At 37.5% G+C, this 12,894-nt stretch overlaps 1 protein-coding gene across 2 annotated transcripts in view; it reads left to right on the top strand.

Moving 5' to 3' along the window:
• Nucleotides 1-12,894, top strand: part of WDR7 (WD repeat domain 7) — a 238,868-nt gene that overhangs the window by 161,928 nt on the left and 64,046 nt on the right. For both annotated transcript variants that reach the window (XM_083354765.1, XM_083354766.1), the window contains one exon: nucleotides 4,809-4,995. In XM_083354765.1, coding sequence (XP_083210891.1) covers nucleotides 4,809-4,995 — 187 coding nt within the window. The remainder of the gene's footprint in view (nucleotides 1-4,808; nucleotides 4,996-12,894) is intronic.

Raw genomic sequence — 12,894 nt, 5'->3', positions numbered from 1 at the left:
TTTTAATGACTATTAATCTTTATTAAGCTAAAAGAGGCTCTCTTTAGCCAGAGTCTGTTATTCCTGTTTGAAGATCTGCACCATTTTGGGGATTTCTTCAGTATTAAACAACCAGGAAGAAAGCTGCTAAGGCAATCTAAAATAAGAAAGTGTGGACTATCTTTTTTTAAAAAAAAAGTTGATGAAGAAATATAAGGGCAGAAAGCTATAATTTTAGTTTATTATTTTTAGTGATTTGTATCTTGGTCTGCTTTATTGTGGGTGGGTAAAACTTTCCTGTTTTCATGACTCCTGATTGGCCAGCAATTCTTAAGTTTTTACAAAAAAGCTACTCTTTGACTAAAGAGGGAGTTAAGAAGATGGGGGAGCAAATTATTAGGGATGTATTTGAAAAATCTTTAAATAAAATTCATCAGTTCATGGATCAGCTATACTCCAAGAATGTTAAAAAAAACTTCTCAAACTACATCCAGTTTTGGTCACCACGATGTAAAAAAGATGTTGAGACTCTAGAAAGGGTACAGAGAAGGGCAACAAAGATGATTGGGGGGCTGGAGGCTAAAACATATAGGGAACGGTTGCTGGAATTGGGTATGCGTAGTTTAACGAAGAGAAGGGTGAGGGGGGACATGATAGCAGTGATCCAATATCTCAGGGGCTGCCACAAAGAAGAGGGAGCCAAGCTATTCTCCAAAGCACCTGAAAGCAGGACAAGAAGCAATGGATGGAAACTAGTCAAGGAGAGAAGCAACCTAGAACTAAGGAGAAATTTCCTGACAGTTAAACCAATTAACCAGTGGAACAACCTGCCTCCAAAAGTGGTGAATGCTCCAACACGAAGTATTTAAGAGGAGACTGGCCAGCCATTTGTCTGAGAAAGCAGAATTCGTTTTTTGCATCTGTCTTTACACAAAGGGAAAAAACAGTCCAACCTACCCAAACCAGTGCCATAAAAAACAGAATAGAAACGCAAGTTAAGATAGGCAAGAAAATGGTAAGTGAGCACCTGTCCAGCCTAGACGAGTTCAAATCACCAGGACCAGATGGATTACACCCCAAGGTTCTCAAGGAACTGGCAGACGTGATCTCAGAACCACTGAACTATATTTTTCAAAGATCCTGGAGCACTGGGGAACTACCAGAGGACTGGAAGAGAGCTGATGTAGTTCCCATCTTCAAAAAAGGGGAAAAAATAGATCCAGGAAACTACAGACCTATCAGCCTGACCTCAATACCTGGGAAGATTCTGGAAAAGATAATCAAACAACAAATCAGCGAACACCTTGATGCAAACAAAGTCATCACTAAAAGTCAACATGGGTTTGTCAAAAACAGATCATGCCAGACAAATCTTATTACATTCTTTGACCAAGTGACAAAACTAGTGGACCAGAGGAATGCTGTAGATATAATTTACTTGGACTTCAGTAAGGCATTTGATAAAGTAGATCACAACCTACTACTTGATAAGATAGAAAAATGTGGGTTAGATAGCATTACCACCAGATGGATTCATAGCTGGCTGACAGGCCATACTCAGCGTGTGGTCCTCAATGGAACCGCATCTACGTGGAAGGAAGTGTGTAGTGGTGTGCCCCAGGGCTCTGTTCTGGGCCCAGTGCTCTTCAATATCTTCATTAACGATTTGGATGAGTGGATAGATGGGGAACTCATCAAATTTGCAGACGACACCAAGCTGGCAGGAATAGCCAATACTCCAGAAGATAGGCTTAAGATACAGAAGGATCTGGACAGACTCGAACACTGGGCACTAACAAAATGAAATTCAATGGCGAAAAAAGTAAGGTTCTACATTTAGGCAGGAAAAATCAAATGCACAGGTTTAGTATAGGTGGTACCTTTCTCAATAGTAGTAACTGTGAGAGGGATCTCGTAGTCTTAGTAGACAATCACTTCAATATGAGCTGGCAGTGTGCTGCAGCTGCCAAAAAAGCCAACACAGTGCTAGGCTGCATTAACAGAGGGATAGAATCAAGATCAAGTGAAGTACTAATACCACTTTACAATGCTTTGGTAAGGCCACACCTGGAATACTGCATCCAGTTTTGGTCACCAAGATGTAAAAAAGATGGCGAGACTCTAGAAAGGGTACAGAGAAGAGCAACAAAGATGATTAGGGGGCTGGAGGCTAAAACATATAGGGAACGGTTGCTGGAATTGGGTATGTGTAGTTTAATGAAGAGAAGGGTGAGGGGTGACATGATAGCAGTGTTCCAATACCACAGGAGCTGCCACAAAGAAGAGGGAGTCAAGCTATTCTCCAAAGCACCTGAAGGCAGGACAAGAAGCAACGGATGGAAACTAGTCAAGGAGAGAAACAACCTAGAACTAAGGAGAAACTTCCTGACAGTTAGACCAATTAACCAGTGGAACAACCTGCCTCCAGAAGTGGTGAATGTTCCAACACTGGAAGTTTTTAAGAGGAGACTGGCCAGCCATTTGTCTGAAATGGTATAGGGTTTCCTGCCTAAGCAGGGGGTTGGACTAGATGACCTCCAAGGTCCCTTCTAACTTATTATTATTATTATTATTATTATTATTATTATTATTATTATTATTATTATTATTATTATTATTATTATTATTATTATTATTATTATTATTATTTCAGAGATGCAAATATGTGTAGAAAGTTATCAAACCACTGAGGTAATTTCACAAGTACCTGACAATGCAGAGCAATCAATTGCAATTTTGGAATTTAAACTGATACCAACTCTTATCATGGTTTAAATATAAACCTCCCAACACAATTGAAAGAAGAGCTTCAAGAAAATCTGCAAATTTTAAAATGACAAGTTTAGGACTTTTTCCTTATGGACATTATTAAAAAGGTTGAGAAATCCTTGAGAAAAAGAGAAGCTTCTAACTATTAGACAGATATTCCGCAGAAGAAAAAGACTTTACTCCATGAAAACAAGCTGGAAGGAGTGACTTAAACTTAAAGAGTTAATTGGAATTAGGATGGATTTTTATTGGTTTGATAGTTGTAACTGAAAGTATTAATCTAAAGTTTGAAAAAAATCCTTTTTATATATAATGCTTAAGTAATTCCTAAAGATGGTAGAGGACAGGAAGGCCTGGAGGAACGTTGTCCATGGGGTTGCAATGGATTGGACACGACTTCACAACTAACAACAACAAATTTTGTAAAACATTATTGAAAGTATATTTGAGAGTATCTGTGTTAAGAGAAAGTTAAAGAAAAAGATGTATTAGTTTAAATAAAAGTTTAGAGTTTTAAAAAGGATACAAGAAAAAAAAATTCTATGAGGGTAACTTGGAGGGAGTGATCTAAATTTAATAGTGAACTTTATGCATATTAAGAGGAAGTTGAAAAAGATGAGTTAGAAAGTTTTGATTTTAGAAATGTTTTTAAAGAAAAGTTTAGTGTTTTAAAATGGATAAAAAATGTATTTTCCCTTTAAGGTTAATGAATCTGAAAGGATACAGTGAATTTTGTTAATATAAATAGTGATAGTTTATAAAGATTATTAAGTGCAAATAGAAATACATATTATTTCCACAGCAAGGAAGATAAAGCAAAAATGGCTAAGTTGATTGTTTTATTCAAAGAGAATATATTTAATTATGCATTTTTATTTGGATATCACTTCTGGATTTTGTCTTTGTGATGAAAAAAAATGAAACTGATTTAATCGGTTTTGCTGATTAAATATATTTAATGTTATAGAAATGGCTAGTTATATACTAATGTGTAAAAGTAAAAGGCTGGAATGTTGTTATCTTGTACTGTGCTAAAAACAGTCGGAAATCAACGCTTTTTTTTTCTTCCCTTGTACCTCATATTCTTTTCCCCTCTCTTTTTCCTTCCCTTAATTTCCTATTTTTATTTTATATAATGATAAAACAAAAGTCATTAAATGGGATTTTCCAATTGTATGGATTTTTTTAAAAAATCAGAAGTGGTCATTGGTATATGTTTTGAGTTATTTTCAGTAGGTAAGCAAAACCTTCTTGATTCCCAGCAATTTTCATACAGCAAGTAAAAGTTAGATTAAAAGAAATCTCACATTTAGACTTCTGCTTGCCATTTTATCTCAATCTTTCTGTCTCCCACTTCTTAAATGAAGACTGTTTAAGCTTCCCCCCCCCCGCCCGCCAATTTGAACGAGAGATACCTTGGACTCTAATCCTAAAATCATGGATTATGTGATTTTTAATTCTGCACATTCTAAGGGTGCTGGGTTGGAGAAAGGTAGAGCTGAATTTTATACAGGCATTAATAGGCTGTGAGTTAGAATCTCTTATCTCTCACAATTATGTTTGGAAGAGTTAGCGGTAAAAGGAAACCAGGCCACCAAAGAACATGTCGGCTGGACACCATCAAAGCTGAGGAACCTGCCAGAGGATAGACAGGATGGAAAATTGGAAAATTGGAAAATGTTGAGAGACCTGGCCCATTAGAATCACCAAGAGTAGGACATGACTGAATGGATAACACCATCATCATCATCTCCCTCAATGCAAATAACTGTACATATAGCTTATTGCAACATATGGCTCATGGAGTATAATAAGGACTTGCTTTCCATTATTTTTATACATAAACACACACACAGAGAGAGACACATATATACAGTACATAATACATACATATAAACATTCTTACTTGAGCTACATTTTTACTCTTGGCCCCAGTTAGCAAACTGGATAGAGGAACTCTACTAGGTAACACCATAAGCTTCCAGTCTACCCAAATCATAATATGCCACGTTAGATCTTGTTTTCCTAACTCTGGTTTTCTAACATGTCTTTTATGGCAGGCAAAGCTTTGACCTATCTTCTGCTGCAACCTCCCAGTCCCAAACTTCCTCCTCACAGTACCATTCGGAGAACTGCCATTGATCTCATAGGAAGAGGGTTTACAGTGTGGGAGCCTTATATGGACGTGTCTGCTGTGCTGATGGGCCTTTTGGAACTCTGTGCGGATGCCGAAAAGCAACTTTCAAAGTAAGTGTTGATCCCTTATTTGATTAAGGAGAAATATTTTATTTCTGATGGCCTTTTTGATAGAGACATTTGCATTAGATCTGCAGTGGCCCAGTTTTTGATTGGCTGTTATTTCCATGAGCACATTTCACCAGTGCTTCAAGACCCTCCACGGACTTCTCATTTGCTTCTGGGTACAGTTCAAAGTGTTCATTTCAACCTACAAAAACACACACGGCTTGGTGGTGCCAAGCTATTTTTTTTTAACTACCTCTGCAGCCAGACTTGACTCAATTCATTTGTCCTGTGACCATATTGCCGGGTGAAAGGGCTGAAGCCCCCCACTATTATTTTACTCTACTCAATTAAATTAAATAGGTACTGCTTAGATGGGAAGGTTACTGGCCACGTGTTGACATAGGCTCCCCTGGCTGAGAATCAGAGATGACCCTCGCCCCCTGGAGTCTGTCATGACTGGGCAGGGGAAACCTTTACACCTTTATCTGTGCTATGGAACCCCTTTCCAGTTCATATCTGTTTAGTCCCCACATTGTTGGCATTCTGGAAAGATCAAGCTTTTTTCTGGAGAGCCTGTGGTAGTTGAGAATAGGCTGTTCTATGGTAACTAGTTTTTATGTTCCATATTTTGCATTTTATATTTGTGAGTTTACAAATATATTTTTTTATCTTCTACCATAGATTTTATTGTGTTATTGCTTTTTATTGTAATCCATGAGAATCCCGCTGTTACAGGAGGAGAGGGGGAGAAGGAGGACTGAAAACACTCCTTATGGGTTGAATCATTTGTACCTGTCAGAAAACAGGATAAATGGATAGTCTACCCCTGACATAAATAATATCCAAAGGTAAAAAACACAAATCCACTGCATGCCAGCCACATCTAGAAATCTGATCTCTAGATCATAGTCACTAAACCCTGATGTCTAGCGCATTCAATATATAAATCCATTGCTGGTTGAACAAATTGTGACTTCAGTAAAGCACAAACATATATAAACTCTTAGGGTGTAATTGTAGGCAAGCCACGTCTACTTTAAAATCACAATCAAAAGGAAAACAATCTCGGTTTACTCATTTGAAATACTCTTCTCCAGTTGCATTCCAGCGTTATGCCTCTTATTCATTCCTTCCTTTCCACAGAAAATTTAGTCATGCTATCCTGAATTCCAGGAAATAGTTCAATCATAGTTTTATGGTTTAGACTTCAAAAGGAAGCCAGGATATCTTTTCTACTAGAGGGAGTATGAAATTGGGAAGAAAAGGCAGAAACAAAGAGAGAGCATGTGAATGTATTAATCTTAAACAAATAAATCATGGTTTATTAATTTAATTGTGCGTGTGAATTGAGACATGTAGGGAATAAACTTTTCATATCCCCCTGCACATTGCCTGACTCTTTTCTATTTTGCTTAAAATAGAATTTGCTTCCTTGGTTTTTGATGGCATGTCATTGTTATTTTGTTAAAACTTAGCAGTGGAGAAAATTCTCTCCCTCTCTTTGTTGTTTTATGTTTATATTTGTTTCATGGTCTACAATTGGATCTCACACTGTTAAAGAATGCTGCTCCACCTCATCCCGGTAGGCAGACTCATCCCCCTTGGAGATAAGCCCCATCATGGTTGTATCATCCGCAAATTTAACAATAACATTGCTGGGATGAGTGGGGGTGCAGTCATAGAGGGTGTAAAGTAGGGGGCTCAACACACAGCGCTGTGGGGAGCCCATATTAAGAATAAGGGCTGAAGAGATATAGTTGCCTAATCTAACCCTCTGAGAGCAGCCAGACAGGAAGTTCATAATCCAAAGGCAGATTGAATGTGAAAAGTCCAAGATTGACAAGTTTAAACACCAGTGTGTATGGAAGAATTGTGTTAAATGCAGAGCTAAAATCCACAAAGAGCATCCTTACATAGATCCCCCGCTGCTCCAGATGAGTCAGAGTAGTATGGAAAATGATGGCTATGGCTTCCTCTGTAGATGTTTTTGCTCTGTACGCAAACTGGTGAGTGTCGAGTGTGTTTGGGAGGCAGGACACATTGTGCCTGCAGACCAATTTTTCAAAACACTTCATGATAATAGACGTGAGTGCCACTGATCTATAATCACTGAGACTGTTAATAAAAGACTTCTTTGGTAGTGGAACAATGATGGAGGCCTTCAGACAGGATGGAATAGTGGACTGGGATAGAGACCGATTAAAAATCTTGGTAAAGACCCCAACCAACTGGTCTGCACAATCTTTAAGCACCCGGCCAGAACACACCTTTGGGCAAGGAGGAGAGTGGTGCGGACAGGCGGGGATAGCCAAAGGACCAGGCAACGCAAGTTTCCCCTGCCATCTCACTCCACCTGCCAGATACCTGGCTTCAGTGTCACTTCACTCTCCCCTGGCTCCAAAACGGGGAGCAGGTAGCACGAGGGAGGAGGTGGCGGCAGTTGCCACCAGCTGTTGCACAGGGGTGGCAGAGACCTTTTGTTCTCACTCCCCCCTGACTCCAAAACAGCAGAGGGGGACCGGGTAAGGGGACCGAGCCTCCCCTGCTCATCCTTCATAACATGGCAGCCCGGCTTGGGAGGGGAGTGAAAGGGAAGAGGCGGGCAGGCAGCCAGGTACATGGGACAGCTCTACCCCCCCATCTGCCTCACCTTGCGGCAGCGGCACTGGTGCGTCATGCGGTCTCCTGCCCCATTGCAGCCATTAGCAACCAGACAGTGGGGTGGAGTGAGCGCGCGGTTGCAAAATAAGACATCCCCCTAAAATAAGCCCTAATAGGTCTTTTGGTCAAAAAAAATTATAATAAGACCAGGTCTTATTTTGGGGGAAACACAGTATGTACAATTTGCAGGAAAGTTAAACACATTCCATTTTACATATTGAGAATAATGATCTATCATTACTCTCTACTTTATTACTGTGATAGCACATTGGATATAATCATAAAACATGATCAAAACTCTGTTTCCAAAATTATTAACTTGGCATAACATTCTTCTTGTATAGACTAAAGATAGATGCCATTATGAATTATAATTCTTTTTAAAAAGCTTATAGAAGGATTTTTTTTAATTCAGAAAAAGTATGATAAGAAGAAGAATCTATTTACAATAACAGTTGAAGAAATTCACGTGTTTTATGGTTTAAATTTTTCAACAATCTGGCATAATTGCATGTTTAGTTTAGTTTAGTTTAGTTTTTATTAAATTTTTATACCGCCCTTCTCCCTAGGGACTCAGGGCGGTGAACAGGGCAAATGATAAAAGTACAAAACTACAAAAGTTAAAATAGAATTAAATTAATGCCCAAGATAAAACAGTAAAATATACAAATATTTAAAAACCCAAATTAACTCCCCCTCAGGCCAGGCCAGCTTGTTCAAACAGGTGGGTCTTTAACCCGCGCCGGAAGGAGCGGAGATCCGGTGCCATCCGGAGCTCCACCGGCAGTTGATTCCATAAGGCCGGGGCGCCCACAGAGAAGGCCCTCCCCCTGGGGGCCACCAGCCGGCATTCTCTGACTGGAGGCACCCAGTATCGTTGTATCGTTGTGAGTGTGTTTTCTTACTATTGTAAAATCATACCTAGATAACTTCTTTTTTTTCATTCAACATCTGCTTAATGCAACCAAAAAATTAAATATGGATTATGTCTAATTCTAGAACTTAATCAGAGGATTTTAAAAACTAGTAAAAATTATCCTGGTCCATGTACATCAAGTATTTCAGTATCATTTTATGTAAGCATGAAGTGTCTGATAAATAGGCAAATCTAAAAAATGATAAATTTTTGAGAAGAAAAATCAATAAAACTATAAAATCAAAAGAAACAAAAAATAATTTTTCATAGACAAAGATATAAAAATATTGTGCAGTTATCACAACAATAAGATGAACCAAGCCATTCCACAGAGTTTTCAGGCTAATTGTGCAAAAATTATATTTTTGCTTATATATCTTCCTGCTTTCTAGAGAAAGGAAGAATTAATCATTGTCCTTCTCCTCACATCCTCACATCCTATGAAAAATCCTTTCCTTGGTGATGGATATAAAAGCCTTTTAAAATTATTGTTCTCTGAGTGCTTAATTCTAAATTATCTGAGTGCTTATTTCTTGACTAATAAATATAAAATTATTGGTCAATTTTTACTTTGCTAGATAAAAGACACAATAAAATATAATATTTAAATGTATTTTATATTTTAAAATTAATATCTCCCTCTAGGGAATTAGGGAAGACAAAGTGATATGCTGAGCTTTATTTCTTCTCATTCCTGCACAACTAAGGTTGCCACATCTTTAGATACTTGTATCTAATAAAACACAATTTTGAATGTTACCAAATTTATTCAATCTGTTCTAATATATCAGAAAATGTTTTAAAACCTCAAGTGGATTTTTTTATTGTGCTTTCTCCATTGTCTTCCAAAAATGGATTCAAGTCCTGATGTTCAGTGTTAAGCTTCTTTCTCTAAGAGTTTTCCAATTCAGCTAAAGTTTTTGTCAATGTAGACAACATATATAGCTTATCTCATTTGATTCTTTGTCCCTTTTCTGAATTATTCAACATATAGTACAATAATGTTGCTCATTAATATTAATAATATATAAACATTCTACCCTGATTCTTAGTGTATGCTCAGAATCACAAAACAGGAAATAATGCATTAAAAATGCAGTGTTAAAAATAAATTTAGAAGGGTCACAAAAGTAGAAATCATTAAGGTCATTATAAACATTTTGAGTGAGCCAATGTAAAATGTAAAACCTGAGCCTTGGTGGAGCAGTGGGCTGATGCCTCCTTAAGTAACACCAGCTGCCTGCAATTAGTGCAGGTTCGAGTCCCACCAGGCTCAAGGTTGACTCAGCCTTCCATCCTTCCGAGGTAGGTAAAATGAGGACCCAGATTGTTGGGGGCAATTAAGCTGACTTTGTAATAATGCCACTTGGGATGTGTGTGAAAGCCCTAATAAGCAGGCATATACATAGAATGAAGGCTACTGCTAAGCTTGTAAGCCGCCCTGAGTCTTCGGAGAAGGGCGGGATATAAATGGAATTAAAATAAAAAAATAAAAATTGAAGATTATTGCCTGGATCTTGTAGACTAGAGTGTTACCATTTGATATTACTTATTTAGGGGGGGAAAGAGAGTAGGACATCATCCCTAGGACAAGAATTATTATTATTTTTTATTTGTGCACCACTTGCTTAAAAATCATATTCTAAAGCTTGTGCAATAATGATGATGTCCCATCATGTAAAGTAACTTAAGTTTGTTATGATTTAAAAAGGATTTATTAATATGTCTTCAGTCATTTTTCATCTGACTCATTTGATATGCTTTTTTTCTTAGCAGATTTTTAAAGTTTGTAAAATAGTTCTTAAGTCTGTGTTAATTGAGGGCAAATCAAAGTTTTCCAATTGTTTTCCTCAAAGAGTTATAGCCTCAACATAAGTTTTTATATGAACTTATGTTTTTATATGAGGTTGAAGTTACATGAACTCAAATGAAAGTGCAGTTTTTAAATTTTGATTGGCAGAAATTTTGATTCCTAGATGGGATCCTTTTATTACATTACCCACTTTATATATAGGACATATGTGCCGTTCCCAAAACATTGAGAGCAGATTATTTTCTCCAATTCAGCAATGGTGTTGCTTTCTATTGCATTGTTGTTATTGTTGTTGTTGTTGTTGTTGAACATTCTAGCTACCTTTCTTAAACGAACTTGGTCATTGTCTGAAATCCTCAAAGGATGCTGATATCAGGCAAGGATAAATTGTAAGGCATCTATAAGTATTTAATTTTTGGTTTCAGTGAAATGGAAAATAAGTATATGTTATTACTACCAAGCTGGGTATTGCCAAAGTAAAATATTTTTGTCTCCTTAGGGAAGAGCTAAGCCTTGTGTGCATGTAGGTGTCTGTTTTGAACAGAGCTTCCATAAAAGACAAAATATAGTTTTTCAAGATGCTATTTTAGGCTGCCTGATATACCTCTAGCTGTCATAAAGATTAGTATTGCTCTCCGTATACAGAGCTGCTGAATAAATGAATGTATCAGCATGTAGCCTTGAGGAGACCAATGCAATTTTCATCATGATAAATTGCATAATAAGCGAGAAAGTGTTTGCTTATTAATCCATAACAAGATTTAGATTGAAAATGGCCTGTTACATCCGTGACAGGTACTGTACTGACTGCAAAGGGACTTAAGAGGGAAAGAAATGGAGCAACAATGTGTACAGGGGGTTAAGTGTCCATCTTACCCTCCTGATGCCCTGCTGGGCTGCCCCTTTTTTGTGCCTGATTTACCGTGCACACAATAACAGCGCACAGCTGCCTCACTTCTGTCTGTGATGTTAAGCATGGTTTATAAAGGAGCTTTTATGTCGAACGTGCGGTTCCGAGGCGGAATGGGGGAAAAAAATCACTTCACATTTATTGACAAAGGAAAACACATGCAGTGTTTATCTTTTTGTGTGTTTGGTATGTCCGTGTGTGTGTGTGTGTGTGTGTGTGTGCGCGCGCGCGCACATGTTGAATAAAATACATTGCTAAGCTGTAGTGTGTGGATCTTTGAATTTCTTCTTTGCACTTTGGCAGTTCTTTCTCCTTGCCATTTTGTCCATTTCCACCTCCACCCCACCTTGACTTCCTCCCCAAAAGATTAAATTATGGAAAATTTGTTAAGTTAACTGCACTGGGGAATTAAGAGTATTTAACTAGTATTAATTCAGCTTTGATTCTATGCTCAAAGAGATTATAGAAATCGTCCTGACCCATAATTTCCAGTTATAAATTGCAGCTTAATTTATTTTACTTGGATACAGTTTATCTAATGCACTGCTGTGTAATTAAACAAAAAAATATATTTATTAATTTAAATATTTGGTTTAACCTAAGGAATTTGCCAGTATTATTTCTGTGTTGCTCTTGTTTTCTTTTAAGAGAGCTTTGTGAATGCAGGAATTTTTCCATTTTCACCTTAAAATAACCAATTAAAGCCGGGAATGTGCAAGACTCTGATAATATGGAAATGTACCTGAATATGAGGGGGGAAAAACTGGAAGCCTAGATTTAGGAAATGTAGAATTCTAATAGTTATATGCTTCTGTGACTGCCTAACCAGAGAAAAGTCAGTCACTTGGAGTTAAATAAAGCTATAGTATTTTCAAATGGGAATGAAAGGACTGTGAGGAGAATGCATGATTTTTCTCATAGAAACTTAAGTGAGTTAATAGTAGAGCGCTAAAATATATGCAAATTTCAATACTGCGTGTCTGAATACTACCATGGAAACTTTACAAATTGTATGAGAATTATTTTAGAATTTTATCAATTCATAATGAGCTTTCCATTTGAGAATTATGTCCATAATCCAAGAACTAATATATATTTCCCTTCCTTCCTCTTTCTTCCTATCCTTCCTTCCCTCCTCCCTCCCTCCCTCCCTCTCCTCCTTTCTTTTGAGTGATTGACAATATTTTAAAGAAAATGGTAAGCAACATGGTAACTCTAGTGACTCATATGCTTGCAGTACTTTTGTTTACTAACCCTATCCAGCAACTGAAGAGGATGGATAAAATTTGGTGTGGTGGGAGAAGCTAATGAAAGAAAGTGCAATGGACCAGATTCATCCAAGGCCATGTAGAAAATCATGTAGAAAAACTCCCTCAGAACATCCTTATATAATAGTCAGTTGGGTAGTGATTCACAGTTGCTGTTAACTCATCCATTCTTAGCTTTCTTCCCTTCTAATCATGTTAGGTTTCATACACGTTCCCAGTGCTTTTTTTGTAAAAGAAAAAGGTGCCAGAACTCACACATGTCATACAACTCGCCTTGCCTACCCTACAAGGTTCTATCCAAAAAAAGGTGCCGGAACTCCGTTCTGAGCGTTCT

The sequence above is a fragment of the Vipera ursinii genome (assembly GCF_947247035.1).
Source record: "Vipera ursinii genome assembly, chromosome: 2".
Lineage (NCBI taxonomy): Eukaryota > Metazoa > Chordata > Lepidosauria > Squamata > Viperidae > Vipera > Vipera ursinii.
The sequence above is the reverse complement of the archived record's forward strand: the minus strand, read 5'-3'. Positions and strand labels throughout refer to the sequence as shown.